This window comes from Talpa europaea, assembly GCF_964194135.1.
Source record: "Talpa europaea genome assembly, chromosome: 7".
Taxonomy (NCBI): Eukaryota; Metazoa; Chordata; class Mammalia; order Eulipotyphla; family Talpidae; genus Talpa; species Talpa europaea.
The window spans coordinates 111,383,276-111,410,904 of record NC_140074.1 but is presented as its reverse complement, the minus strand read 5'-3'; the positions used below and the strand labels follow the sequence as shown (position 1 = coordinate 111,410,904).

General features: G+C 39.2%; 1 protein-coding gene across 1 annotated transcript in view; it reads left to right on the top strand.

Moving 5' to 3' along the window:
• ANKFN1 (ankyrin repeat and fibronectin type III domain containing 1) overlaps positions 1–27,629 on the top strand; it is a gene marked incomplete at its 3' end in the record, with an annotated part of 361,393 nt that overhangs the window by 231,316 nt on the left and 102,448 nt on the right. The window contains exons 6-7 of the mRNA XM_084238232.1: positions 12,832–13,026; positions 14,988–15,101. Coding sequence (XP_084094358.1) covers positions 12,832–13,026; positions 14,988–15,101 — 309 coding nt within the window. The remainder of the gene's footprint in view (positions 1–12,831; positions 13,027–14,987; positions 15,102–27,629) is intronic.

The following is a 27,629-nucleotide window of genomic DNA, read 5'->3' as shown; positions in this document are numbered from 1 at the left end:
GATGGCTTCTTTATTCATTCCCAAACACTAATTATAGAACACTGTTCTAGGTATGAGGAATGCAGCAGTCAGTAAGACAGAATCCCTATCCTCACAGAACTTATCCAGTAGTGGACACTTCCAATAAGCAAGTAAATATATCGATTAAAATATAAACTTCCAATACTGATAAATGCTATGGAAAAAAATAAAATGGCTATAGATTGATGGAAAAGGGACTATAAAGAGGGTTGGACAAGAAATGCCTCTGTGATGCATTAAATGAGCCATGAAAGAGGTAGGGGTCACTTCTGAGCTGAGTCAACAGTGAGTAGAAAGGTGCTGAAGCAGACAAGAGTTAGATTGACATATCTGAAGGCCAATGTGGTTATAGCAAAGTGAACAAAGGACAAAGGAGGTGGGGTGGCTGAAGAAGAGTCATCTGCACCAGATCAGGGAGTACCTGGCAAGCCATGGTAAGAAATTTAAGCAGGTGAATGCTTAAATTTTACATTTTAAAGCTTCTGCTTTACATTTTAGAAGATCTTTACAGTAGAACAGACAGCAGTGGGGCAATCGTGACAATCAGCTAGGAGACTATTTTAGATAGCAGTCCAGGAGATAGGGGCCAGTGGCTCATGTACTGACATGGAAACATTGATGGTGACTGAACAGGGGTGGAATTCTGGCTGGATGTTAAAATGATTTTATTAAATATATAACTCACATGCCACACAATTCACCCATTTAAAGTGAATAATTCTGTGGCGTTTTAGAACATGTTCAGGGTTGTGCACCCAGCACCACAATCAATTGTTGAATATTTTCATCACCACCCAAGAAATTACATACCTTTTAGCTATCGTCTTCCAAGTTACCCTCTCCTCCCAGCCCTAGGTGATCACTAATCTGCTTTCTGCTTCTATAGATTTGCCTATTCTGGACATTTCATATAAATGAACCCTATACACAAATGGAACCCTATACTATGTTATCTTTTGAGAATGGCTTCCTTCTGGATGTATTTTGAAGTACAACTAATAATCCTTGTGAAAGAAGATACTTGGAGCCATGGCAGAAATCCCCTGGGAGTGGATGAGATAAGTCATGCAGTCCTCACCCTATGACAGGAACCATTCTGACCTTTTTCAATATATTGACTCCTTCAGCCCTCACCGCCCCATTCTGAGTCAGGCACTCACATTCCCCATGGTACAGACTCTCTGGCCCCACGACCATAATGTCTCTGAGCCACAGTTTCTATGTCTCCTAAAAGAAAAAAGTACACTCATCGCTAATGATGATTTATTTACTTCCAAGTGGTAAGACCCAGAAGGCTGAAAGAAGTAAGCAAATATATAGTAAAAGGTCACATCTCTGCCCCTAAATTTCATAAAACCACTGCCACCCAAAGACTTGGTACGAGGCCAATCCTTGTATCATATCAATCAACCAGCTATTTTAAAAATACTAAGCTCATAGCATCCATGTCCAAGAGGACTTGGGTTCAGTCAGATCAGGGCTTCTAAACAAGAACTCCATCATCACAGTGCTACTACTCTGTAGTGGAACTGGAGGCGGTGGAGGGATGATAATATAAGGATAGAAGAAGCCAAAAAAGCTTACTTGCCACCTTCCAATTTATGCTGCAATGTGTCTCAAAGACCTCGTGAGATGGTGGAGAGAAAATCAAATGGTCTGAAAACAAAAAATGTAGACTCTCTCATTTTAATAGAAACAGGGCGATCATCCAGATGTTGCCTGCCTTGGGCTGGGTGAAATACTAGTCTTATTTATCTGAGATACTACAAAGAACTCTGCAATTTCTGTAAAACCAGTAAGACTTCCAATATTCCCAAGCCCCCACACCATGTATAAGTTACTTTCCATAAAAGAAACCAAAAACTAAATATCTAGTTAGACCGAAAGCAAATTTGTTCAAAAGGTCCCTGGCCTTCCTCCCTTCCTCTGGGATGATAACCACACTACATCACAAAGCTGTGAAATAAAGTCTTGCAGGTCTTAGGCAACAGGAAATCGACACCTAAGTCACCTTGTCCACTCAAGAAGTCAAAGCGTTAGTACCATGTCTAGACTCCCACATGTGTAAGAGTGTCAAAGGAATATTGATTAAGTACCTATGACATCTCTAATACATTCTCTCCAGTTTTCACACTAGTGCTTCAGGAAGATGTCACTAGCTCTGTTTTGAAGAAGAAGAATTTGGTATTCTGAGAGGTTAAGTGACTAACAAAAAGTCACACATCTAGAAAATAAAAAGGATGTTAAGGACTCAAGTTCAAGACTATTACTGGACACCAATACTAATGATCCTTCTATGCAAAACTTCTAAATGACCAATATGGAAAGCTGTAGCCCCTGCCCCTGACTCTTTTCCTTTGTGCTGTTTGCTAAACCTGTGGTGTGTAGTTCTTTGTTTTGTTGTATGCACCTTTTCTTGTTGGAGAGAGGCAGGATAGAACACAATCTGTTCTCAGGGATTTTTAATTCACTTCATATATCAAGTGCGAAAGAATAGAATCACTTCTTGTAAGAGTATGAGCCAGCCCATGAGAAAACCACAGTCATCCAGCCAGAACCAGATAAGCAAACACCTGCTGCAAATTGTTCCCCAGAAGGTGTAGAGGCAGAATATAAGAGATGAAAAATAACCACGAGACCTTAAGTTCTCAGAGTATCTTACACATTGCAAAAATGCTTTCACTTGCATCATCTTGTTAGACTCACAACCAGCTTGCGAGATGGAATTCATTTCCTCATTTTGCCCAATGTGGAGACTGGAATGAAAATAATGTCAAATAATTCACCTAATACCACAAAGCTAATGGTGGTGAATCTTAGTATTTGGACTCATATCTTCTGTATTAAATGCTCAGTATTTGTGGAAAAGCATTTGCACACTCACTACCACATAGTAGAAGCTTAATTTCTTCCTTTCCTGACTCTCCAGCTGCTCGTCTTCTAATAATGGCTAAGTATTTCAAAGCAGAGTGTAGGTTTTCTAATAGGGTTAATTTCCCTTTTCCCTTCCCCAGTGAACTTCATTCTTTCCACTACGCCAAGCAAGAATCACTCTATAATCCTCCCATTTCTCTTCAGGATTCACAAAGACACAGATGAGTTTAGGGACTAACTCCTAAGCCAGGTCAAGTCTGCCGTCCAGTCATTAGCTCCTCAATCATACAGTACATGGGGGTATTTTCATAAACATGGCTTTGCACTCAACCATGTACATTTCCTTATTCAGAGAGAAAGTCCCAGAAGTGGCCACCCAAGCTTGCACACTGCCCCAAAGTTAAATATATACCGAATCCCAGCCCACTATGATTTATTGTCTTTATTCAGGACTTTACTCTGTTCCTCCCACCTACAGGAAAACAGTACAAAATAATACTCCTTCTAGAAGAAAACATGAGTCATTATTAAAGTAGAATCCCAAGTACAATCTCAAACTGGTATGCTCAGCTCAGAAAACAGGCATGGAACCTTTAAGGACTAGACCTAGGAAAGTGAATGTGCAGAAGTACCTCAGGACACCAGGAGGCTATGTCCTGATTGCTTCAGACACTCAGTAACCCAGTGCCATAACTCAGGCTCAACTGAACAACTGCTATCTAAGGAAGACATCTCTCCGTAAGTTAATGCCCCCGTTATAAAGTCCTCCCTTATACCGACTAACTCGTATCCTGCCCCCACTCTCAAATCACAGTTCAACCATCTCCAGGAGGAATTTGTTGAATCGTCATTTCTTGAATTTGTCCCTTTCTGAGACAGCTATTTATTCGACATCATCTAGGCCCTATAAACAGTAATTATAAAGAAACTAGTTCTTTTGGGCTATTTACCATCAGAAATTCGAGTCCTCACATGGATGCTGTCTCTCTCTCTTTTTTTTTTAAGATTTATTTATTTATTTGTTTGTTTGTTTATTTATTTATTTATACAAACACTGGGTATAGTCAGAAGTGTGGGAGGGTGAGAGAATTCACCAGAGCCAGAGCGGGGAGCAGAACAGGCAGACTGATGAAGTACACTGCTGAGGGAAGCAGCGGGCATGGCAGGAGAGGTCTGAGCGCCATGTGGGACCCTCTCCGGCAGCCAGGGATCGAACCGGCGCTGCAGAGGTTGCAGAGCTTCGCAGCCCAGCGCTCCACAGCTGCGCCACCACGGAGGCCCTGCTGTCTCATTTTTGACTCTAGCATGTAGCACACAGAAGATACTCTGAAAATTTCAGTTAAAATTTTAAGCCCTGGGAATTTCTGCTACTAGGAATTTCAGGTGTCAAATGTAGGACATATGGATATATGCTATGTGTATAGTGTGTGCACAATGCATGGATAAAACCTTTAAGTCTTCTAGTATTTTACACTTTGGGACACCCTTTGCTGTTATTTTCTAAACACTATTGTAGGGTTTGGTGGTAGATGTAGCCTGCTTTTTTATCCTCACCCTGTTTAATAATATGGACCAATAAGAATGGTGGAAAGTGCCCCACTGTTAGTCTTTCTACCCTTTCCAATAGCTGTATTTTCCCATCTCTCCAGATCCTCCTCCTCCTGTCCCCTTGCCCCTCCTTCTTTTTCTCTGTCTCTCTCTCTGAACTTCTCTCTCTAATCTTCTCTCAGATACTGTCTGTGAAACTAGGAAATGTCATCCAGCATTGGTTATGTTCAGTTACTTTACACAGTGTGATTGCAGAGTAGTATCTGTAACTGGACACCAATGTTACAATTCTGGCCAACTTGTTAGGATGCACCATTAGTTTCTGCCTAGTAGAGCGTTCATGTTGGCTCTGGGACTGGTTCAGGCCTCGCCTAAGAGGTGTGACTATAAACTAATGAGGCTGACTTTATGTAAACAAACACACCAGAAAGTCTACAATCCAAACGAATGTTATCCTTTAACATGGTCCTCATGGGAGACCCCACACTTGCGCTAACAGGGCTGCCGTTGCTCTAAACACTTTTGGATTTGTCCTCAGAGCCAGTTTATGAGAAAATCTGACTCGTTGCTTAGAGTCACACCTGATTTTTGTTCCAAAACAGCAGTGCCTAGCGTCATCACCCTCCATGTTCACCAGACTTGGCTTCAAATGATTTAGTGAGGTTTCCTGAAATCAAATCCACCCTCAAAGGACAAAGATTTGCAGCCATTAAGAATATGTAAAGAATGAGCCTTGGGCAGGTCCCCAGCACATGTAATCAGATATTTTTTATCTGCCTCATTAGAACAGATGTACAAATCCTCACCCTGAGTTACAAACCTGCTCCTCAAAACCTTATCTCACACTGCTCACCCCGCATCTACCAACTTCCATTGCAGCCCTTGAACCCACCACATTATCTTAGCAGAGGAGCTTTGTGCTAGTTGCTCCCAATGCTTGAAATTCTTTGAACCTTGATCATTACATGGCCAACTGCTTCTCTGTGTTTCAGTTTAAATGGCATAACTTGAAGGAGGCTTTTCTCTAGATGACAAGTTCAAAGTCTAAAGTCTCTAATTGCATCACTTTATTTGAATTTTCTGCAGAGTCCCATTATTATATATTTTTCTCAGTATTTTTTCCATTTATTTTCTGTCTCCCAGCATTATAATTTAAACTCACAAGAGCAGAACTTGTCTGTCTCATTCATCATGTGGCCCCAGCAGACAGTAGGTGCTCAATAAGTTTGTATTGATTTGAATGGACCCAAGCTTAGTTCCTTTGATGAGTGTGAAAATATTATTTCTTTTGGGGGGAATGCTATTAACAAACACCAGGTGAATTGATCTTTTTATTTGCCTTCACCTTAAATCTCAGAATCAGGTCACCACAACCAAATTTCCAGTCATCTATTCTTCAAGAGTTAGTTATCTTTTCACCTTCATTTGTAATTTTTAGAGACAGGTAATATACAATATACTCTTTGTCAGAAACTAAACATTACAAAATTAACAGATATCCCTGATAGTCAATCTAACACATATGTATGCACATGCACAGATTCACAATCAGGTCCCCAACCCTAAATTTCCCCAGGGTAATTATTTTTTGTTAACCTAAATCTTGACTGAGCTAGAGGATTCACTTCCAAGCTTACTCAGAGTGACTGCTGGCAAGCTAACCTGCATTCCCTCCTTTCATGTGTCTCTCCATTGGGTACGCCCTGCTTGACATGGCAGCTGCTTTCCCCAGAGCAAATTATTTGAGAAAGAGAGAAAGACCAACAAAGATGGAAGCAACAGTGCCTTTTATAATCTAATCTCAGAAATGACACATATTAGCATTTCCTGCTAAATCGTGTTGATTGCATAGAGTCCTGGTATGGTAAAGGAAGGTGTGATTAACAGGAGGCAGAGATAATTGGGGATACTCCTAGATATTATCTACCCCACTACTACCAATCTAGCATTGAGAATTAAATGTAACAATAGCTTTCAAACATTTCCCTGGCACATCTGTAAATGGTCTCTCTCTCTCTATATATATATATATAATATATAATATATAATATATATTTCTTTCTTGCTCTCTCTGTATATAGGTTAATACAATACTCAAAAATAAAATAAAACAAACTTCAAGTTTCTGGGAAAGAATTTAAATATTTTAACCATTTTTTTGTATAGTTTGTGTTGTGAAAATATGCAAATACAAGCATTTTCTAAAATTTATAGAATTTTTGTTCTAAAAATATACTGTCCAGCATAAGAGCCACAAGCCACATATCACTATCACTGTTGAGTACTTAAAATATGTCCAGTTCAGATTAAAATGTGTTATAACTGAAAATTTGCACTGGATTTTCAAGGTTAAGCCTTGAAAATATATATATTTGTATTTATACATATGCATATATAACATCTCTGTAATAATATTACCTTAATTACATGTTGAAAAGATAATATTTTGGATCTATTGCGTTAACTAAGATATATTATTAAAATTAATTTCTTCTATTTCTTATTGCCTTTTTAATGTCACTAACATTAAAATTTTATTTTTTAATTTTTTATTGAAGTAATGTTGCATTAGGAAATTTTAAATGATGTGACTCATAATATATTTCTGTTGGACAGCACTGAAAAAATATTAACAGAAAATATAGTTATGTTGTTTCATAATTAAGCCCCTTCTAACATCATCAGATAATCTGCTTTGAATTTTCTAAATAATTTCTTTAAGAGATATCTGTTTGTCTCTTGGAGTCTGAGAGACCTAGATAGAAAGTCCCTCTCTGTGTCCTTGGCTCTGACTTATTAAAAGAACTACCAGTTATAGCCTATACTTTGTGAATACACATTCTACTGGAAAGTAACAGAAAAGAATATTCCAGGGCACCATCAATAGGGTGTAATGAGTACTAAGCGAAGAAAGTTCCATAGTAATTAAAATGAAACATTTCATCCCCAAATCTCTAAAACCTTTTTGGGTCCACACTCTCAAAGTTCTTGGGAAAAACCTTAAAATAAAACAAGTTGAGACCCAAGTGAAGCCATAGTGAATTTTAAACAACTAAATTGAAACTTAATGCTTTGAATTTTTTTTTTGGTATGAGAGTTCTTGAATTAAAAAAACATGTACTTATTGGAGTAATTCTGTATGCTTTCTTTTGATGTTCTTACCTGAAAACTTTTATTCTTGATTGTCCAAAGGATATTGGCTTACAGTACAAGGCTTATACCTAAATGACCTTGTTTTCTTCTTTGAAATAACAGATAGGTTTGAAACGGACACCACTTAGTAATATTTTTCTGAATGGTACCTGCCACAGAAAATTTTTTATCTAGCAAGAGATTGTTTTAATGGAAGGAACAGAGCTAATATTTTATAAAGCAAGCATTTGATGTGTGTGTGTATGCCTCAAAAACATAACACAGGCCAATTGCTGTAATAATAATGATACAAACCTCCACTAATTAAGAGCCTTCAATGTAAAGACTATCATTAACTTACCACAACTTATGAGAGTGGTACTATTATTCTGCCACTCAAGATGGCAATGGAACTGGTTTGGGTGATTCATTCATAATCACGGCATTTAATCTATAAGACTCAAAGCCCTTTACCACCCTGCCTCCACTTTAGAAATAATAGGAAAGCAGATTTCAGCTCAGGATAAGCAAACTCTTTTAAATCCAAATTTAAAAAGAGGGCCTCCCTGATGGCACAGGGGGTTAAGCACAGCACTGTGAACCTATCCACAGCCTCTGCAGCATGAGTTCAATCCCGGGCCAGGGAGCTGACCCACATGGCACAGCAGACCTCTCCTGTCTTGCCAGCTGCTCTCCTCAGCAGTGCATTTCAGTCAGTCCACCTGTTCTGCTCCCCACTCTGTCTCTGGTGAATCCTCTCACCCCCCACACACACATCTCTGGCCTGTACCCCAGTTCTTGTATGCATAAATAAATAAATCTAAAAAAATACTTTAAAATGAATGTGGACTAACTAGACTGCCTTGGTGAACAGTGAGTTCCCCTCACAGACAAAATAATACAGAACTCCAGGGTACCATCAAAACAGACAGCCAGGGGTTGTCTTAAGGATCTTTATAACATGAAGATTAAACAATTACCATAGTACCTCATTCTTCTCATCAAAAAGGAAAATGCTAATAATAACAGAAAAGTTGCTGTTAAATTGCAAAATGGTATATGATTCGTAATGAACAAATTATTCATTTTTTTCAAGCCAGTCAAATGAATTGTTCCCTCGACACCTCAATTGAAAATTAAAACGGGTTTACATTTTACCCTCATATTTTTAAGCTTTAAACAATTAGCAACCAGGCCCAAACTCACCAATTGCAGGGCAAGGGTGAAATTAAGGAATAATGAGTCACTGGCAATTCACAGGTTAGATTCTGATGTGAAAAAATCCAGTCAGTCTGATCATTTTTTATCTCAGGATTTAAACAGTAACCGTAATTGTATTCTTTGAACACCAAGTTCCAGCCCCTCCCCCCACCCCTACTCCCTAGTTAATTAGCTGGGCAGGTCTTATAACAAATACCTTCTCAGAAACACTGGGTGGTAGAAATGCTGTTGATCATTAAACACCACAATAGCAAGGAGCCTATTCCAGGAGCCGCTGAGTGGTCTTGCCCAGCCGGACTGCTCACCACACACTCACAGACCCTCCATTGTGCTGGTTATGGCTGTTCAGAGGGATAGTTGCTTGGTTGGAGACGGGACTAACTGCAGTAAGAGAGAAAAGGCCAAACCTTGCAAATAGATCAGGAGTTCTGGACTCGAGGGGAAAATATCCAGAGGGTGGAAGAGAAAGGGGAATGAATCCAAGAATAAGAAAAGTGGATGGGCAGGAAAATCAATCATAAAATAGACACAGCCTTGCTAGTCTCTATGTCCCATCAACCAACATGAATTCACCAATTTTGTGCCAGAGTAATTAGAAAAATGCAATATGTAAATAATAGGTTAATTTGTATTCCATTTGGTCTAGAGGAAGTTCATTGAGTTGTTTAAGGACTTTAAGAAAACCTGGGATAATCCCCCTTCCTTCATGGGTCTGTTTCTTTCATCTTTAAAATAAGGGGGTTGAAAGGGTCTCATCCTTGGGTGGTAAAAATAGCAATGAGCTCCAGAACAATTTCCAAGGCATCAAACAGCCTACGCTATCACACAAGATAAAACTACATCAAAACTACTATCATTCAAGATTAAGCTACACAGTTGAACATAATTATCATATTTATTTGCTTTTGATTAAAATATATTAACCCAGTTTGTTATGTTGATTATCTCATACTGAACAGATGCTTCTATTGGCGGTTATATAAGTCATTAATGATAGGGAGGAAAATGATTACTTTATAAGTCAGCTGATTTGAGTCAATAAAGAAAGTCTTTCAAAAGAGAGTGTTTTATTAAACTAATAAAAAATCCATAGGAAAAAAATAATAAAAGGTTTGCTTGGTGAAATGGCTGGAAGCCATGTCTCTCCGGCTCGTCCACAGAATTACCTCTAACAACAGAAGCAAGTGGGTCCCAGAGGCACCTGGGGACTTAGACTGAAAAAAAATATATATATATAAAAGGGAGAGAGTTCTATAAAATTTCTCTTTAAAAAATTTTTCAATTTGGGGGCAATTTTTCCATTCTTCTCATAATAGAAGTGTTCATTTTAATTTCTAAATAATGTGCTTTCATCAAAATGGAAAAGTTGACACTCCAAGGAAGATGCACATAATCATTCTGTGGCCTCAGAGATATGACGTCTGCATCCCACCAACCCCATCACCATATTATTTCTACTTCAGTTTAGGTGTCCCAGTTTGACATGCACAGTTTGAGAATATGATCTTGAAAAATTCATTTGGCTATAAAAGGCTATCCATCTCCATTGCTAGCCTGTGAAAAGGCAAAATGCTTTATCTTTAAGGTATACAATCCCTTCACTGCTACAATTCAAATAGTATCGAGTCTACAGCCTAGAAGAAAAGGGAAAGTCTAGAAACAAAATGTGTTGTGCAGGGAAAAGCAGGAAAAATTTCAGGGGGAGCCAAGCACAGCTCCAGAGAAGCTGTCCATCTGAAATGCCACCTGGAATTCACACCAGCAATAACTGTTATGGATATAAAAATTAATAGGGGGGATTTCATAGTATTAGAAAAATTTATTTTTATAAATCATGTGTCTATCACCCAAGTGTTGACGCATGCATGCAATTCAAACATCAGGCTTACAATAAAAAGCTCACTGAATGACTTAGCAAGGACAATTCCCCCATTTTCTCTATAATTTGGAGTGGAAGGAGGAGGGGAGAGTGGGTAGAGGGTGCAGTTACTGGGTCAATTAATCAACCTGAAAACTGTGACACAAACTCTGACGCCTAACCTATGTCTAAAAATACACAAATGTATACGAATTTGTTTTAAACTGTCAATGCCTATATTTAGGACCTTCCCAGCAAGGCTATAATGAGACTGTGTTTGAGGGCTTCAGTCATAGCAGACTCTACCATTAATCTGAAGTTAGTTAAATTAACAGCATTTAGTACTGACTTGTCAATCTCCCTGCTCCAGGAAATTGCACCTTGAGGCTACTAATATTGCCAATTTTTCCACTGGAGTATGTGCCACGTGTGTGTATGTGTATTTTTTTTCTCCAGAACCTCAGTGTTCATACACCATCATTGCTTCCCTACGTCCACAGCACTTATATTATCATTTATTCTGGCCTCCTTTAGCCTTCCCGGGGGATTCTGCATAATGTAGTTGCTCAGTGAAAGAGTTTTTTAGCTTTATATTTATTTGTTTATTTTTCTGTCATGGCTCATGACTGAGGCTTTAAAAAAAAGTGTGACAGTATTTAGAGTACATGATTGACTGCTACAGCAACATTCATTAACCATGACAAATCTGCAGCAAAACACAGTCCTGAGTGTTCTAAACAGCAACTTTAAAAAGAAAGAAGAAGGAAAGAAAGAAAAAGAAAAAAAGACTCAACTAATTTTTCATTGACCTCATCTGTAAATAAATTTAGACTGATGGTGAGCAGGAGCAATAATAAATTAGTATTCATTTCCTGTAATTAATGCAAACATGCCTATGAACACAGAGAATATGAATATATAACCACCTAATTTCCATTTCAAAATATGCCTAACAAATTTTCACTTGAGTTATCTTCATAATATTTTCCCCCCTAATTAGAAAGATGAAATGGTTGGATTTCTTGCCTACCCACCAGGGGGAAATATTGTTTTGGTGGGAGAGGGTGTCAAACACATGTCAGTGACAAATCTGCACAACTTGATTCTAATCTGATTCATTAAGTGGATGGCCCCCGACTGCATGAGGCTGTCTGAGGCTATTGAAGCCTTCTTCTCTTTATCACTAACCAAGAAGAACTCCCAAGTAACCAAGTGACCGCTTAAGCAGATCCTCCCATGCCTAAGAGCCATACGTCAACCCCAAGAAGCAGACTCCCAGTCTGACACAAGAATGTGAAACCTTCTATCACTGACAGGAACATTCACTCACATGAGGGCTGATTAGGTAAACAATACGATGTGAATCAAATAAAGACATCATGCATTGATAAAACAAGCTTTACCTCTCAGCAAGAGCTAGGAGAACTTGTTCTCTTCAGCATGGGCATTGCCAGAGGCTATTTCTCCAATCAGACCACAATCAAAGATCAAAATGATTGATGATCAATGTCTTATCACACCCAAGTCATCCAGCCATCAGAACTCACTAGCTCTACTGTGGCAGCCACAGTGGAGCCCTTGGACAACAGATTGCTTAATAATGACAGAATTATGCCAGTAAGACAAACATATAAAAATGTCTAGAAGCTGGACAGAATGTGGTAAGAGCAGAAAATCTGAATCTGGTTCTACCAAAAAGAGAAAAAATTGACCAAACCACTGAGCAGAATGCAGCTTGCCTCACAATGATTTTTCCTAAGATCTTCCTAGCCCTCCAGAGCTTTTGCCCCTAAGCGCTGATGATTATAGAAACAAATGCATACAATCTATATTAGAAGTGGTCCTCATGGTAACTTCATAGTGTAATTCTAAATAATTGCTAAACAGCTATTTGGGGGTACATGTGACTAGCTATTTGGGGGGATCAGAAAGCAACGGGAACATCTTACCTATGTAAGATGGATTTGTCCTTAAAATTCATTAAATGGATTTGTCATTTAATCTAGTTGTAAAATAAATGTCACTAATTAGACCTTATCATAAGTAGATAGTTAATAGCAGAGATCCTGCTTGCCCCAAGCATTTTGCAAAACCCATAGAATATTCCCAGATATCCTTCCCAAGAAGCAGCATTTCCCCAGAAAGAAAACGGAGTCATCCCCTGTCTTTCCCTTCAGTCGTCAGCCTGGAAAGTCGAGCGATGCACCTCAACACGCTGGTGCAGGAGGCCCAGGAGAGGGTGAGTGAGCTGTCTGCTCAGGTGGAGAATGAAGGATTCAGTCTGGACAACACAGAGAAAGAGAAACAGCTGAAAGCTTGGGAGTGGAGGTATCGGCTGTACAGACGCATGAAAACGGGCTTCGAACATGCCAGTGAGTATAAGCAGATGACTTCGATGCTTAACTAGGCCAAACCTTGGTTTGAGACAGCCAGGCCTTCTTTTACTGATTTTTTGCAGCTCTACAGGGTCACGGATGGCCGTTGTCAGCCTGTTTGGAGCAAGGGCTCTGAGAGGCTGTAAAAGGATCTTTTGTCTTGCTTGATTTTCTGGCTCCTGATAGGTTCTCTGACCACAGCCATGAGGCTTCAGTGCCTCTGGCCTCCCTCCACCACGTCACACTCATCTAGTGCTTTCCACCCGCTACGCCCTAACGCCTAATGACCTGGATGGGCTGATGCCCTAAGTGGCTATATTTTGGGATGTGGAGGTGGAAAAATATTTGTTTGCCTATTTGTCCAGTTTTTGCTGCAAGCTGAAGTTTAAGTTGTTTTCAACTCTACTGCATTTTTTATATAGAGCTTATATAAACAGACTTTCAGTTAATGCAAGCAGACAGTCAATCAACCTATGAATTCTGCTTTGTCTGCATGACTATCCGCTACCAATTCTTTTAAGAAAAACCTTGTTCTGGATAATACTCAGGAGTAAAGGAAGGTACTGATTAGTACAGCTCCTGATACAAATTTTACATACTTATATCAAACATGTGTGGAGTATTGAACTCTTACTGCAAAGGGAGTCCTTCTTTGAAGGCCACCCCCCCAAAAAAAAAATTGTTAGACTTGAAATTTTACATATAAGGGAACGGTCAGTTCATTAGTTTGAAGATTATCTGCACCTGCTCCAGGAACATTGCTGTGATATAGACAAAGACCAAAGGCAGTAAAAATCTCTTTTCTAAAGTAGTACTGTGTCACAGACCTTACCCCAAGACTAGCCACCTGTGTCTATACAGTGTCTCTCTCTTAATAATCCTGCCCCTTTCAAAAGGCAGCCTCTTGCCCTTTAATAACTGCAAATATCCCTTTTTCCTTAACAAACCTGCCCTTTGTACTTACAATAAAACTTAATTTCTAAAATTAAAGTAGTACTATATATTAAAAAATAAATAAAGTAGTACTATATACTGGGTATCAAATCTAGGCCTAACCCTTTCTCTTAAAGCCAAAAAATTAAAATTAATGAGATTTTGTTTTCAGTACTAACAACCTCTCTAGCAATGTTCATACATGTTTCTTTTAAAAAACACTCAGCAATAGTTTTCATAAATCCATCTGTTATTGTGCCTCATCTGGGACAGATTCATACTGGCAGTTGTATTTTTTGACTTGATGCCATTTTGGGGTTAATTTCTAAATTACAAAACACCTGCTGGGTGCTAAGGAAAGCCTAAAGTCATTGGGAGTCATTTAAAACCCAAGGTTCAAGGACATGACATTTGTCCATGAATTCTTTCTTAGAAAAACCCTACTTGATGTAACAGAGCAAAGCAAGTTAGCAGTCCATGCTGGAAAAAAGCCCAGACTCAGAAATCCCAAAGCCATGGGCTTTCATCCTAGCTATGCCTTCGCTGCATCCTTGAACAAGTGATTTGGTCTCTTTAGGCTGCAATTTTCTCATCCTAAAAGTAGGGATGTCACTTGCCCTTTCAGCTCAGCAGGAATGTAAAGAGGATCCAAAGAAATGACTTACATGAAAGAACTTTTCAAAATGGAACTGTGCCTGTCTATAGCATCACTTCCTGCTGACAGTTTCTGGCCACCTCTTCACTGGTCCAGCCCGATCTCCTTTTGTGTTTCCAGGATACTTTGGGAAGCTTAACTGGTATTATTTACCCCTTCAGAAGATGTTCTAATGCTCAAATAAAACCATGATGGCAACAAATAAAGACCATTGAGACTTCTAATGAAAATGTTCAAAAGCACAAGCTATTAGGCTTTACAAACAAATATCTCCATAGTGTGTGTTTCAGGGTATCCTTTGAAGAGGCGGGAACATTGTTTGAAAAGGACTTGCTATGTTAAGATCCTTGTGTGTTTCCTTCTGTCCCAGGAGCCCCCGAGGTGCCAACCAACGCCTGTCTCATGGTAACCAGCAGCACATCACTCACTGTCAGCTTTCAAGAGCCTCTTAGTGTCAACGCAGCTGTAGTAACTAGATATAAAGGTACTGGACTCCAGATATTTTTTTCATTGTTCTTTCTTAAAAAAGAAATCTGTTGTTTGGGGATCAAGTGTGCATTTTGCATGTTTGTTTTTCCTGATAGGATTTTTTCATCCCATTTACTTTTGGAGTTGAAATATTTCCATAGGCACTCATGAAAGGAGCAATAACGTGAATGAGAATTAATCACAGAAAGGATGAACCACAAGACCGGGCTGTCATTCTGTGCCCCTCAATTACTCTTTCTATTCCAGTGCTATTTGGAGAAGGCCTGCTCTGGGTATCACATAAATTTGGGACAAGACTGAGCTAGACACACTGTAGAGGCAGTCTTCATCCATGATCCCTAGAGGCTGGGATAGGAAACCTTCTGAAAGGGAGGCATTTAAATTGATTTTTGATACAACTGATAATTATAATGGCAGTAACTAGGGTTGAAGTTTTGTTAGGGTTTTTTGTTTGTTTGTTTAGGAAAGATAAAGTACAATGGTGTTCAAGAAAGAAAATGGTATCATAAAATGATAAGACTAGAAAGACACCAGGGAGGAGGTAGCATCTGGGCCTGACTTTCAAGATGACTAGGATTTGAGCCAGAAGATATTGAACATAGCAGGGAAGTAAATTCCTACTGGAGAAAACAGTAAGCACAGGTATAAGTGCAAGAACATACTAGAACAAGCATAGGAGAATAAGGTAGCATGTAGAGGAAGAGAAAGTAGTGTGACTCCAGGGGAGGGAGAGCTCAGGAGAAAGTGCAGAGAAATGGAAGATTAGGAAGTGAACAGAGGCTCAGGATGGTAGGAATGGAATGAGGCTTGAAGTCAAGGTTAAGGGGGTTAGACTATATTTGAAGAACTCTGATAGGGGCGAGATCAGAGGTGGACTTTGGAAAGATTCAGGTGGCAATACTGTGTGTGACATATCAGAAGAGATGTGGATTTAGACTAAGGAAATGAATTAGGAAGCTATTCAGAAGAGAGGACTGGTAGCCTGGCTTGGCTGCTCTAACAGTTTTGGGGAAGGAGAGAGAGCTCAGAGGAGAAAGTGCAGAGATGAACTGATGAGAATGGCCAAGGTTTAGAAAGATCCTACTAGGTGCCAGGCACTGTCTAAAGTTTTTCTATTCATTAATTCTATTTAATCCTCACAACAACCCTATGAGATAGGTACTGTAATGACACCCACTCTGTGGATAGAATGAAGGCAATGGGTTAAGGCACTTGCCAAGAGACTCACAGGAGAGCCAGAAGTATCATTCCTGAACATGGTGGACAAAAAAGAAAGACATCTAATTTCTAATTCATGAAGCTATATGGAAACACTCAAAATAGTACTAAAGCCTGAGAAAGTTCTCCACACATATTCCAACATGCCAGGCAGTATTTCTGCATTCAGATCACTACTGCTGCCTCGGGCCACACTGATGTCCAAATGGTGTCTGTTGTTCCTTTCCCCTTCCCAGGCCCTATTTCCAACAGAACTTCCTTACTCTGCAACCAGTACTCTGCCCACACCCTGTAGCTTTTTGACATGCTTGGAATTTTCCGGATAACTCTACTCTAATACCTTAGGTAAGACAGCATTGAACAGGTTATTACTTTGGGTTTTCTGTCTCAATCTAAGAGAAGACAGCCTTAGGATATTAGCAACAACAGATAATGGAGCCACCCAGAATAGCCTCACACAGTCATCTTTTCATACAATTCTGACACTTTCTCTTAGTTGCCTCAGCTGTCACGACTTTCTGAAATCCAGAGCAAGTGTTTGCAGGCAATGGCAGACGTGGGCATTTGCTGCTCTTTCAACCTCTCTCCAGCTCAGGGATTTTGATGAAGGGCTTCATCAGTGCTGCCCAACTTGACATTTTCTTCTTACATTTGATTAGTAAGCTATCAGGAGCTCATTTATCCAGACTGTCAGCCATTTAATACTTGACCATAATGTCAGCAAATTCTATCAGCATTCACATATTAACACTTCCCATCTCAGGAGACTTGCTTTTGGGTGAGGGTGAAACGAAAGGTCACAAGTGGGTTCTGTTAGTGACTGGAGGGGATTAATTAAGCATTATAAATAGAATTGTCTGTTGCATTATGGAATAGGCTTCCTTGTGTTAATTTATAAGGTCATAAATTGAGCCCTTAACCTGACTGCTCTCAAGGGTTATTTAAAACAGCTGGCAGCCTACTGTACCCAGTGACAGCAGGACAGTTTTTAATTCAGGGTTGAAGTAATTATTTAATTGTGGAAATATTAGCAAAATTACCCTGAAACAGGCTAATTATTTTGTTTGTTTTTTAAAAAGAAGAAACAATTGAGAAATCCACAGAACGAAATGGCAGTTATCTAATTGGTGAGAGGGAAGGCTTACCCCTGCAGTATTTAGGGTTTGGCAACAACATCTCGCACTGCTCTCCAGACTTTTTGGTTTCAGCAAACCTCGAGTCTATTTTGACAACTGGATGTTTTTCCCCTTCATGCTTAAATAAACCCCATCTGAATCCTTCTGTTTCTCACTTGTTTACAGTCAACTCATCAACATGTGGAGCATGGTTGTCGGGGGTTTTTTCCCCAGAGTTTGTTGATATCCAGAAATCTTAAGAGCATTTCTTTATAACCTTCTTCAGGCCCTGGGGGCACATGCACCAGGCCAGCTGGCATCACAGGAGATTTGAAGCATCAATTTCAGTAAAAAGCAGGAACCAGTTTTGAGTGAGACCCACTGGATTTTTCTGCCTGAATTTCTACTGAATGCACAGAAATGGGGCTAAGGGAGTTACTGTTTCTGGCTGTTTCCTCTTTGCATTCAAAGACCTCTTGCATCTTTTGGTCCCATCTCAGCAATTTTCATGGTTTACAGAGCAAAACTCAGGTCACTTCAGAAGCTTTGATGCTCTGGACAAATGCCAGAACTTCACTGTGCATTTTCTCCTCACTGGGTAACCTGCCTGAAGCTCACATTCATGGAGTATATGTCATTTCTCTGCAGGTCCAAAGCAGAAAACATATTCAAAAGTGATTTTGCTGCTCCTAGGAGGGTATCCTACAACAGGTGTAATGCAACATCTGTTTTCCATCCACAGGATGAAATATTTCTAGTTTTTTCAGAAAGTGATCCTTGAAGTGGTCACACTGTGAGGTTTGCTAATTACAAGATGCTGCTGCAGTTGCTTAGCTGCGTGTGGGCAGTTCCCTGGTTTGAATGGTCCCCTCCCCACCCTTCCCTAAGGGATTAAAAACCGCCACCTTAATTCCTCTACACAAAGGCTTGAATAACAAATTATTTAATTGCACTTCATTTGATGGCATTAAAAAATGAAAAAGCACTTTTCCTTGCAGAAATTGCATTTCAGGAACTGACAGTATATCTGCTTCTGCAAAGAACAGGCCAGTGTTTCTGCCAACCACCACCTCCCATTTCTTACTCGAAGAGGAGGAAGCCAAAGAATTCCAGAGAGATATCTGGAGGGCATTGTAACTTCTAGGAGGAAGACACCACCATTTGCACATTAAAACCCACAGTCAATAATTCATAATGATACTGTGAACTTGATCATAACTTCATCACTTGGGTCATCTTTTCACAAGACTTAAAAAAAAACAGATTTCACAGTATTTGTGTGCACATTGCTTAGTAATTTATATTATTTTTTGTACTCCTATACCTTGTGGTTGGAAAGATATTTGTGGCAGTAACTTCAGCCACTAAATGCATGATGGGGGTAAAATAGCAGATCCAATGAGAGAGATAACAGCAAGGCTGCTCAAGAGTCATTTCTTCCAAGCTGCTACAATCTTTGTATCCTTAGTCTTCCTGTGTTCCTCCACTGGGAAGAAGTTACCAGATCCAGCCAGATTACTATTCAACCATCCTAAAACCTTTCTCCAATAGCTATGCTGTAAAGCATACTTTGGGCATTTTCATCATTTAGGGGGGAAAAAACCCTCAACAACAGAATTCAGAGTTACATAAAAGAAAAAGTCAGGGTTTACCCTTCCCCCAATGTCCCATCCCTACCACCAAGTTAATCTCTTCTGTGAGTTTAATATTTGTCCTTACAAATCTCTTCTTGATAGGCAGAGGTATTGTTTTGTGCACACTAATGTAACTGTTATCACACTATTTGTCTAACCTGGCAGCTAAATTTCTTTTTAATTCAACAATATCTCAGAGATATCACATACATATTATGTATGTGTATTTGGATCTTCATTCTTTTTTATAATTGTTTAGTATTCCTAGTCCCTAGATAGAGGGACTAGGATAATTTATTTATCATTCTCCTGTTGTTAAGACAACACAGGTTGTCTTAATTATTTTCCTTTCACACAATGTTGCAATCCTTATACATGCCTCTATTTTATCTGTGAAATTTTTTTCTAGCTGTTAACTAGAGATAAAAAGCTTTGTGCGTTCCCATACTCTTGTCTTGCTGATCTGTTTACCCCTTTGAAGATTCCATTTAGTAACTTTATAGTTTACCATCTGGTAAGCCAAGAGCCTCCCTATGGTAATCTTTTTCAAAATATGTTATTAGCACATATTTTCTCTTGCAAATGAATTTATATTATCACATAATTTCTCTTGCAAATGAATCAGCTTGTCAAGTTTAATTTTCAAATCGTATTAGGCTACCATCATATTCCTAAATTATTTGGGGAGACTTTCCTTCCATAATGTGTCTTCCTAATAAGGTCAATTTTATATTTTCAACAAAGTTTAATGATTTTCTTTATATGGATCTTCCATACCTCCTGTTGAGCTTATTATGCTGGACATATCTTACAATTTATATGGTTATTATGAATGAACTCTCTTTTCAAGATATTCTCTAGTTGATTATTGTGGTACAACAGAGGAGCTGCCGCTAATTCAAATAAAATCTCTAGTTAGTTGCTTTACTCAACTCTTAAGAGTAGCTTTTTCTCCTTCGAGTAGATTGTCTTGAATATCATGGATTTTTTTTGTTTGTTTTGGTATCATCTCTCAATAAGGAACATTTTGGCCCTTCCTTTTTAGTCCTTTTCATACATGTTTGGATCTTCGTTAAGTAGAATGGATGTGAATTCTAGTTCCACTACATTGTGAATAGTAACTCCTTTCTTTTCTGCCTTTGTCAATACTCATATAATATTTTATCATTATGTTTGATGTCTACTGTAAGTTTCTGATAGATACCCTGTGGCAAATCAAGGCAGTTATATCTGGGTTATGACTACTGATGTAGTCTTGTACACAATTTTTAAATCTCCTCTGCAATTATAACCCCTTTAGATTTCAAAAATCGTGTATTTGTGCCCTTTCTTTAGAATTATCTAACATTTGTCGAGTCTATTGGAGTGTTTGAAGAATTAACTTTTTTGATTCATAAAATCTATTCCTTGGTTATTTTCTATGTTAGTTAATTTCTGGCTTTGGCTTTTCCCATTCCTCCTACTTTCTATAGGTTTGCTTTCTGTCACTTTCCTAATAGTTTTGTATTTGAACACTTAATTTACTTGTTCCTTTGTCTTTCTTGTTTCCTAATCCATGTATTTAAGGCTACAAATTTTCCTGAGTACTATTTTGTCCATATCCGAAAAGTTTAAAGTGCAGTGCTGTAATTATCATTTATTTATAAACAATTTGTAATTTGTTTCATTTCCACTTTAACCAGTGTTTATGAGTCATTTTAAACTTCTAAGTGGCCATATTTCTGTAGCTGTATTTTTATTGTTCATTTCTAATTAAATTATATTATGGTAAGAAAAATTTTAAATGTGGACTGCATCCTTTCAAGATTATTTAAATTCTTACTTGTGGTTAACCAAAGAATCAGTTGTATATGTACTGCTGGAGTTTGAAGAGGATGTATAAACTCCACTGGGCATAAAGTGTGAATGAGCGTGTCATTTAAATCCCTGGCTTTTCCCTAAAGTATTTGTCCCTTTGATCTTTGATCTCTGAGCAGCTTCTTTATTTGGTTTGCTTAACAGTATTTGCTTCAGTTTCTATTTGTTCGTAATCAACATCATTCTCTATGTTTCCTTTTGCCTACTATGTTTTTATATCCTTTTATTTTCATCCCATGACATTTGAAATGTCATGTGTCTTGTCAAAAGTATACAGTTAGATTTTATTTAATCAATCTGAGTTTGTCTCTTTTTATATATACTTGTATATCTTTTGTTCAAAATGACATAAAAATAGAATAAAAAAGAAATCTGTACTGAAAGGCTTAGGATAAAACAGAAGTTATCTGTTTCGTTCTTCCCACCCTTTCTCTCCTTGGGACCAGATATTTTTGACTACTTTAGTTCTCATGGTTACCAGCTTACTTTAATTGATAGGCTTCTATGGCTATTTCCTGATTTATCCATTGCAGCTTTTATCTATGCAATTATAACTACAATGGAAAATTCACGTATCTCATAATACTCCATTTATTATACTCCCTTATTCTCTCAACATAATTGTATTTCCATTTGTAATTAAGCCAACAATGTTTATATTATTATGGGCATGTAAATTTTTGACATTACAAAGTCAAATAGTATACCATGATTATCTTTCCTTCCCTTATATATTTCCTTCAAATTGCTAATTACCTTCTCTTCCCTACCCTACTTGTCATTAATATAATCAAAATGTGTTTCAAATAATTCTTTCATAGCATCTACTTTCCCATGATACTCCCAAAATATTTCCCTCCCAGAGTATTCCCTATTCATGTTCCAGTATATAAAAATAGCTCATTAGGTTTACATTAAGATTATGCAAATTAAAACCATAATGAAATATTACCACATGCCTATCACAGTAGCAAAAATTTTTAAGTTGTGACAACAGCAAATGTCATGGATGCAGAAAAATTGGATCATTCACACATTGTTGGTGGGAATGTAAAGTAATATAGACACTGTGAAAACAAATTCTTTGAAAGACTAAACATGCAAATATTATACATTCTGCCAACTGCACTTCTGGGTATTTATCCTAGCAAAAGGAAAACTTGTGCTCATATATAATAAAAACCTGTATCAGATGTTTATTCCGCCTTATTTGTAATAGCCAAAAACTGGAAACAATTCAGATCTCCTCAAATGGTGAATAGTTGCACAAACTGTGTTATATTCGCACCACGAAATACTACTTAGTAATAAAAAGGAAGGTATTATTGATACACACAGCAACCTGGAGGAATCTCTAGAGAAATCTGCTAAGTGAAAAAGCCAATCCAAATATTTTCATTTATATAATACCTTGAAATGGTAAAATTACCAAAATAAAGAAGAGTAGTTGGGGCCAGAGATTAAGGAGGAGAAAGGGTGACAGAAAATAGGTGTGTGTATTGTTCCCTTTTTGTTTTCTAGCTAATGCGTGCATTTTAAAATGCCGTGTTTACCTTTCAAAGGATTTGGAGAGAAAGAGGCAGCATGTGGTAGGCATCTTGATCCAATCACCAAGTCTGCTCCTTCTTACCCAAACTGTATGCTCAGAAAACATGACCTAATGCTAATATTAGCCTAAGCCAACATGAAGCATATCTACTGTTTCAAAATATTATATAAGTTACCTAGGGACAAATACAAAACTGGGTTTTTATATCAGCTGCTGAAGGATTATTCCTGACACTGATTTCTTCTTCCTGTTACATTTGGAAAAATCACAGATCCATTCAGTAATAGGACTTTTTGGAATGTGCATGTTTTTCTCTAAGGAATGAGTTTCTTAAAGGTAGAAATCTTGTCTTTTTCATCTTTTCCCTCTCACCTCCTACATTCCTGTAGCACTAGCCTTCTTTCTGTTCTTAAAATATTTCCCCCATGGCAGGACCTCTGGACACGATGATCCCTCTGCCTGGAACATACCCCACCAATTCCCTGACTGCTGCTTCTTCAGGTCTCTATGGAAAGAAATTTCCTCGGAGAAGCATTTTCCAAGTATTTCCGAGAAATCAGGCCTGTAATAAGTCCTATCATACCTTTCATCTTTTCCTGAATTGCTCACAGCTTGCAAATATTTATTTCTGTGGTATACTTTAAACAGATTTCTTTAATATAGAACTTCTTAAAATCTTTAATATCTAATATATCTAATACATTATTTTCCATATTTAATTTGACCATTATGGATGTCTCATGGGAAAAATGTTTCATGGAATCTTGGGAGCATTTAGAACAGGCGTTCTCAAACTAAGCTGCATATCGGAATCACCTTAGGCTCCAAGCCAGGTCCCTTCCAAGACCCATCAAATCTGCGTCTTTGCAGGACAGAGACTGAAGCATAGATTCAAGAGAGCTACTGGGTAATTCTCCTGTGCAGCTGGGCTGTGCATGTATCAACCTCATGTGAGGTTGCTATGTCTGTCCCTGCCCTCCGACTCTAAACCTCATGTGAGCAGTGACTTTTGTTCAGCTCAGTACCTGGCACAGGGCTATAAATATTAAACTATAGTGACACTTGTTATTTGTCAGGTTGTCTTCGACACAGTGGGGTATTACCATAAACTAAATACCAAAAACAATAATACCTATTTTTGTGGTGCTCACTCTCTGTGGAGTGATAATAATGCATATCAAGTGGCTACTACACAAAGGGCTGTGTTTCACTTTCTATATATTAACCCATTTAACCCTCACCAAAAAAATAAATAAATAAATAAATGGGTGATATTATTACCTCTAATTGATGGCTGAGGAAACTGAGGAACTGGGAAGTTTAAAAACTTGCCCGCAGTCATGTGGTCAGTGACACAGTAGTGAACTGAACCCAAACAGAGTGGCTCTAGAAGCCGGAGTCACACCTCTGTGGTCCTGGGCTATGAAACTTCTCTGAGTGAATTAGCAGACAAAGGCATGAATCCGTCTCTGAATGCAAGTGTCTACTCATGATGACAAGTCCACCATGCAGTCTACCTGCCCATCTTCTGCTCTAGAGGGGACTCTGTTAGAATACACACAGGGATGCTGCACCTCACGAGGTGGCCTTTCCATTGCTAAACAGGAATTTCTAACCCTTTTGGGTCATTTCCTTCATTTCAAAAGTCAGATCTGAAATTACCTTCAATTCTGATCTGATGGTTGGTGAGGATAAGGAAGGATAAAATAAATGCATTCTAGACACAATGAACACACTAAAGGAATTCCTGGCCTTCTCCATATATTTAATACAGAATGGAAAAGCACAATAATGAGCCAAAAATAAACAACTGGTGTGATTTCTAACATGGCAACTACACAGGCGCAGTGTCTGTCCTGCTTTCTCAAGCTTGGGACACAGCTATCCTTTCTTTTGCTCTAGAATGTAGAAATAAGTCTTGGGCCAGAAGTTAAGCATATTTCAGAAAAATGTTCAGATTTCCTGAATATCAGTCATGGGCCCAGCACTGCGGGCAGAGTGCAAGAAGCCATTCTTTGATAGGCAGACATTTCCTGATAACTCCCACAGATTCTGCCTTCAATCTCCAGAGCGCCAGAAAAAAAAGCCTTTTGGACAACAGCTCTCCAATTGTTTGAAAATTGCTATCACAACCCTCCCTCCATTTTCTTAGTTCATTTTGTTCCAAGCTAAATATCCTGTTTGTTCCATTACCCTCCATAGGACATCGATTCCGTGGGCTTCCCTCATATACAAATTTCTAGAATATGACTCTTCCCCCTAAGTGTGGGACCCACAGTTTAACAAAGTCTTCAGTCGATAGCCTGAGTAGCACAGGCAGCAGTAGAAATGAGCCTTCGGCCATTTGGATACAATGCCCCCTAAGGAATCTACCTAAAATTTTTCTTACTTATGAAAGCTGCAGAGAAGTCTAGTAGAAAGGTCAGTATTAACTCCACCTTGAGGCAAACCTTCCTCTTACTCCAAGTCTCCTCCTCACCCTGACAGACCTCCTTGTCATCCTTCAAAACTTGGTGGAGGTGTCACCCCCTTAGAAAGCCTTCACTGACTCCCACCTTGCACCCAGAGAGAACAGGCTGGTTCCATCACCCATAAGACCCCACTGCCTTGCAAACATTATTTTTATTGAACACATTCACCAGCACTTTTATTTTTTTTGCATGTTTGTGTAAATGAGCAGCATGAATGCAAAAAGAAAGCATGTCTTATTTACTCTCATGTCCTCAGCTCCCAGTGCCTGCCTAATTGTTGAACTGAACCAAATTCTTGATGAGAGAGCAACAACCGTCAAAGCCAGGAGAAAAATAGCAGCATCAGTATTATTTATTAATACAGCAAACCTAGAGAAAACCTTTATACTTCAGGTAATCTGGGCACAACAAGGATGCATGACACATGACAGCTGTCCTCAGTGACTGGGTATTCAAGTGTGCTTATTTACTCATTTATTCATTCACTCATCATTCAACAGGGATAGGTTCCCACTATAAGACAATCTTCTAGTCACTGTGGAAGCATCAAGGAGCAAGGTCAGTAATGGACCTCCTGTCCAGCAGTTCAGGAACTTGCTAACATTTAGTCATTCGTTCCTTCACCAAACACCAAGTATCAAGAGCCCATTATTTAATAGCTACTGTGAAGGTCATAGTGAAGCCAGTAAATATAGTCTCCTTATTTATGGGGCTTACGGACTAGTGGGGAAAACAAAGCTCAGCGACCTAAGACTGCACATCTAAGGAAATTAAGGCCTGTCATGAATGCTAAGTGTGGCAGCAGGAGTTTTTCACCCTTTGTCCATCCACCACCCTCTTTTATTGAGTCTCACGTCTCATTCCCTCCCTTTATTAATCCACAGTTCTGAGGATCCCTCCACTCCCCTTCAGTTTCATCCTTTGCACTATGCTGGCTCCCCCGAGCTTGCTGTCTTCAACACACTTGCCACTGGAAAGTTTCTGCAAAGGTGATCACGTCAGGACTGAGTGGAGCAGCTTATTTCTCCCTCCTCCCCCTCACCCACCCCTCTGGAACTTTGGAGCCATGAAGCCTCTTGGCGGAGATGGAGGCCCACCAGGCAGCTCTTTATTGCCATGCAACTGTGAGATCCCTCCCCACACTTCCTCCTAGGGAAAAGTCGGCCTGCCAATCCAGATTTAACAGTGGAGCAGTGCTGGGTGACATGCCAAGCCCCCACACCCCCCAACCAGCCCCATCACCACCTCACACCGCCATCCCCACCCTCAGACTGAACAAACTGTATCACTTACCCCCTGGGAGACTGGCAGTGGCCAAGTCCAGACTCCACAGGGGCTGGTGAGTTTCCAGTGGCCACAGAGGCAGGTCTCCACTCAAGGCACAGCTCCATCCATGACTGCCTAACTGGATACACAGCTGGCACTGCGGATGATGAGCCACTTTCTGGGCCACCTTCTCCCCATGGAGATTTTCTCTTGATTCCTTCTTGGCTAGTTTCCTTTGCAGCATTATAGTTTGTCAATAGCCCGCGACTGCTTTCTAGAATTTCTCTCCAGGAGAAAGTGTGTTTTTCTAAGAAATAGGTGTTCTAGCCTGAAGCCTAATTTCATGTGAGGGCTCAAAAATGAAACAAAAATAATCACCCTCAAGTCTGGAAGCTGAGAGGCCTCTCCATGCCGTGCAGAGTGCTTCCTTCTGGGAGGTGTGTGTGTGGGGGGGGGGGTGTTCCTTTGTGCTTCTTAAATAAAATCTTTCCAATTATAAAAATAATGAATCTATGCTCCTTGTATTAGCCCAGATTCCAGCAGAAAATAGTAGCGCACTTGAATTTTGAAGACATGTTAATAAAGGGACTATTTACAGAGGGTGAGCAGGGTGTATGAAGGGACAGGACCAGCAAGGCACACAGGACTAGCTACACTGGGAAGCTGTTATCTCCCCTGTTCTTGGAAGGGAGAGAGCTGAGGCAGGGGCACCCATTTGCAGCTGTTGTGTGAAAGGACACTCCCAGGGTTTGGTTGAGATTCTGACTGAACCCAACTAGAAGGCCAAGTGCCAGAAGCCTCAGAGATACAGCTCATAGGGGTCAGCTTCCTGCAGGGACAGTGAAGGCCAGCAAAGGCCAACATTTTTTTCTGGGGCAAAAAGCAGAGGCAGGACAAATCGAAGACTCGGTATAATAATTATAGAACATTGCAAACATCAGAAATATTAAAATAGAAACTGCTCACCCTTAATCCTACATCCCAGATGTAGGAACTGGGAAGGAACTGCGGGTATTTTTTGATGTCCCAATAACAAAGTTGAGATCATATTTTTAATAACAATGTTGCACATCTGCCAAGCCCATACCAAGGGCTAAGCATTGGATCAAGGTTATACAAGCATTACTTCTAAACCTCTCACAGTCCTATGGAATGGACACAAATGTCATCCCTTCCTCATGAATGAGGAAACTGAAACTAAAGCAAAAACAGGAACTTCTGCTGAAGGCCCGTCCTCCAATCGTGCTAGAGTTCAATTTATTTTATTTTATTTTATTTTACTGTTGGAATTTTATTTTATTTTTTTAAATAATAAATTTTATTTTTATATTCCCCATACAATTGCAAACCCCCCATTCTGATCCCAATCCCTCCCCTCCCGCCCCCCACCCCCCCAAAAGTGTCTCTGTTTCA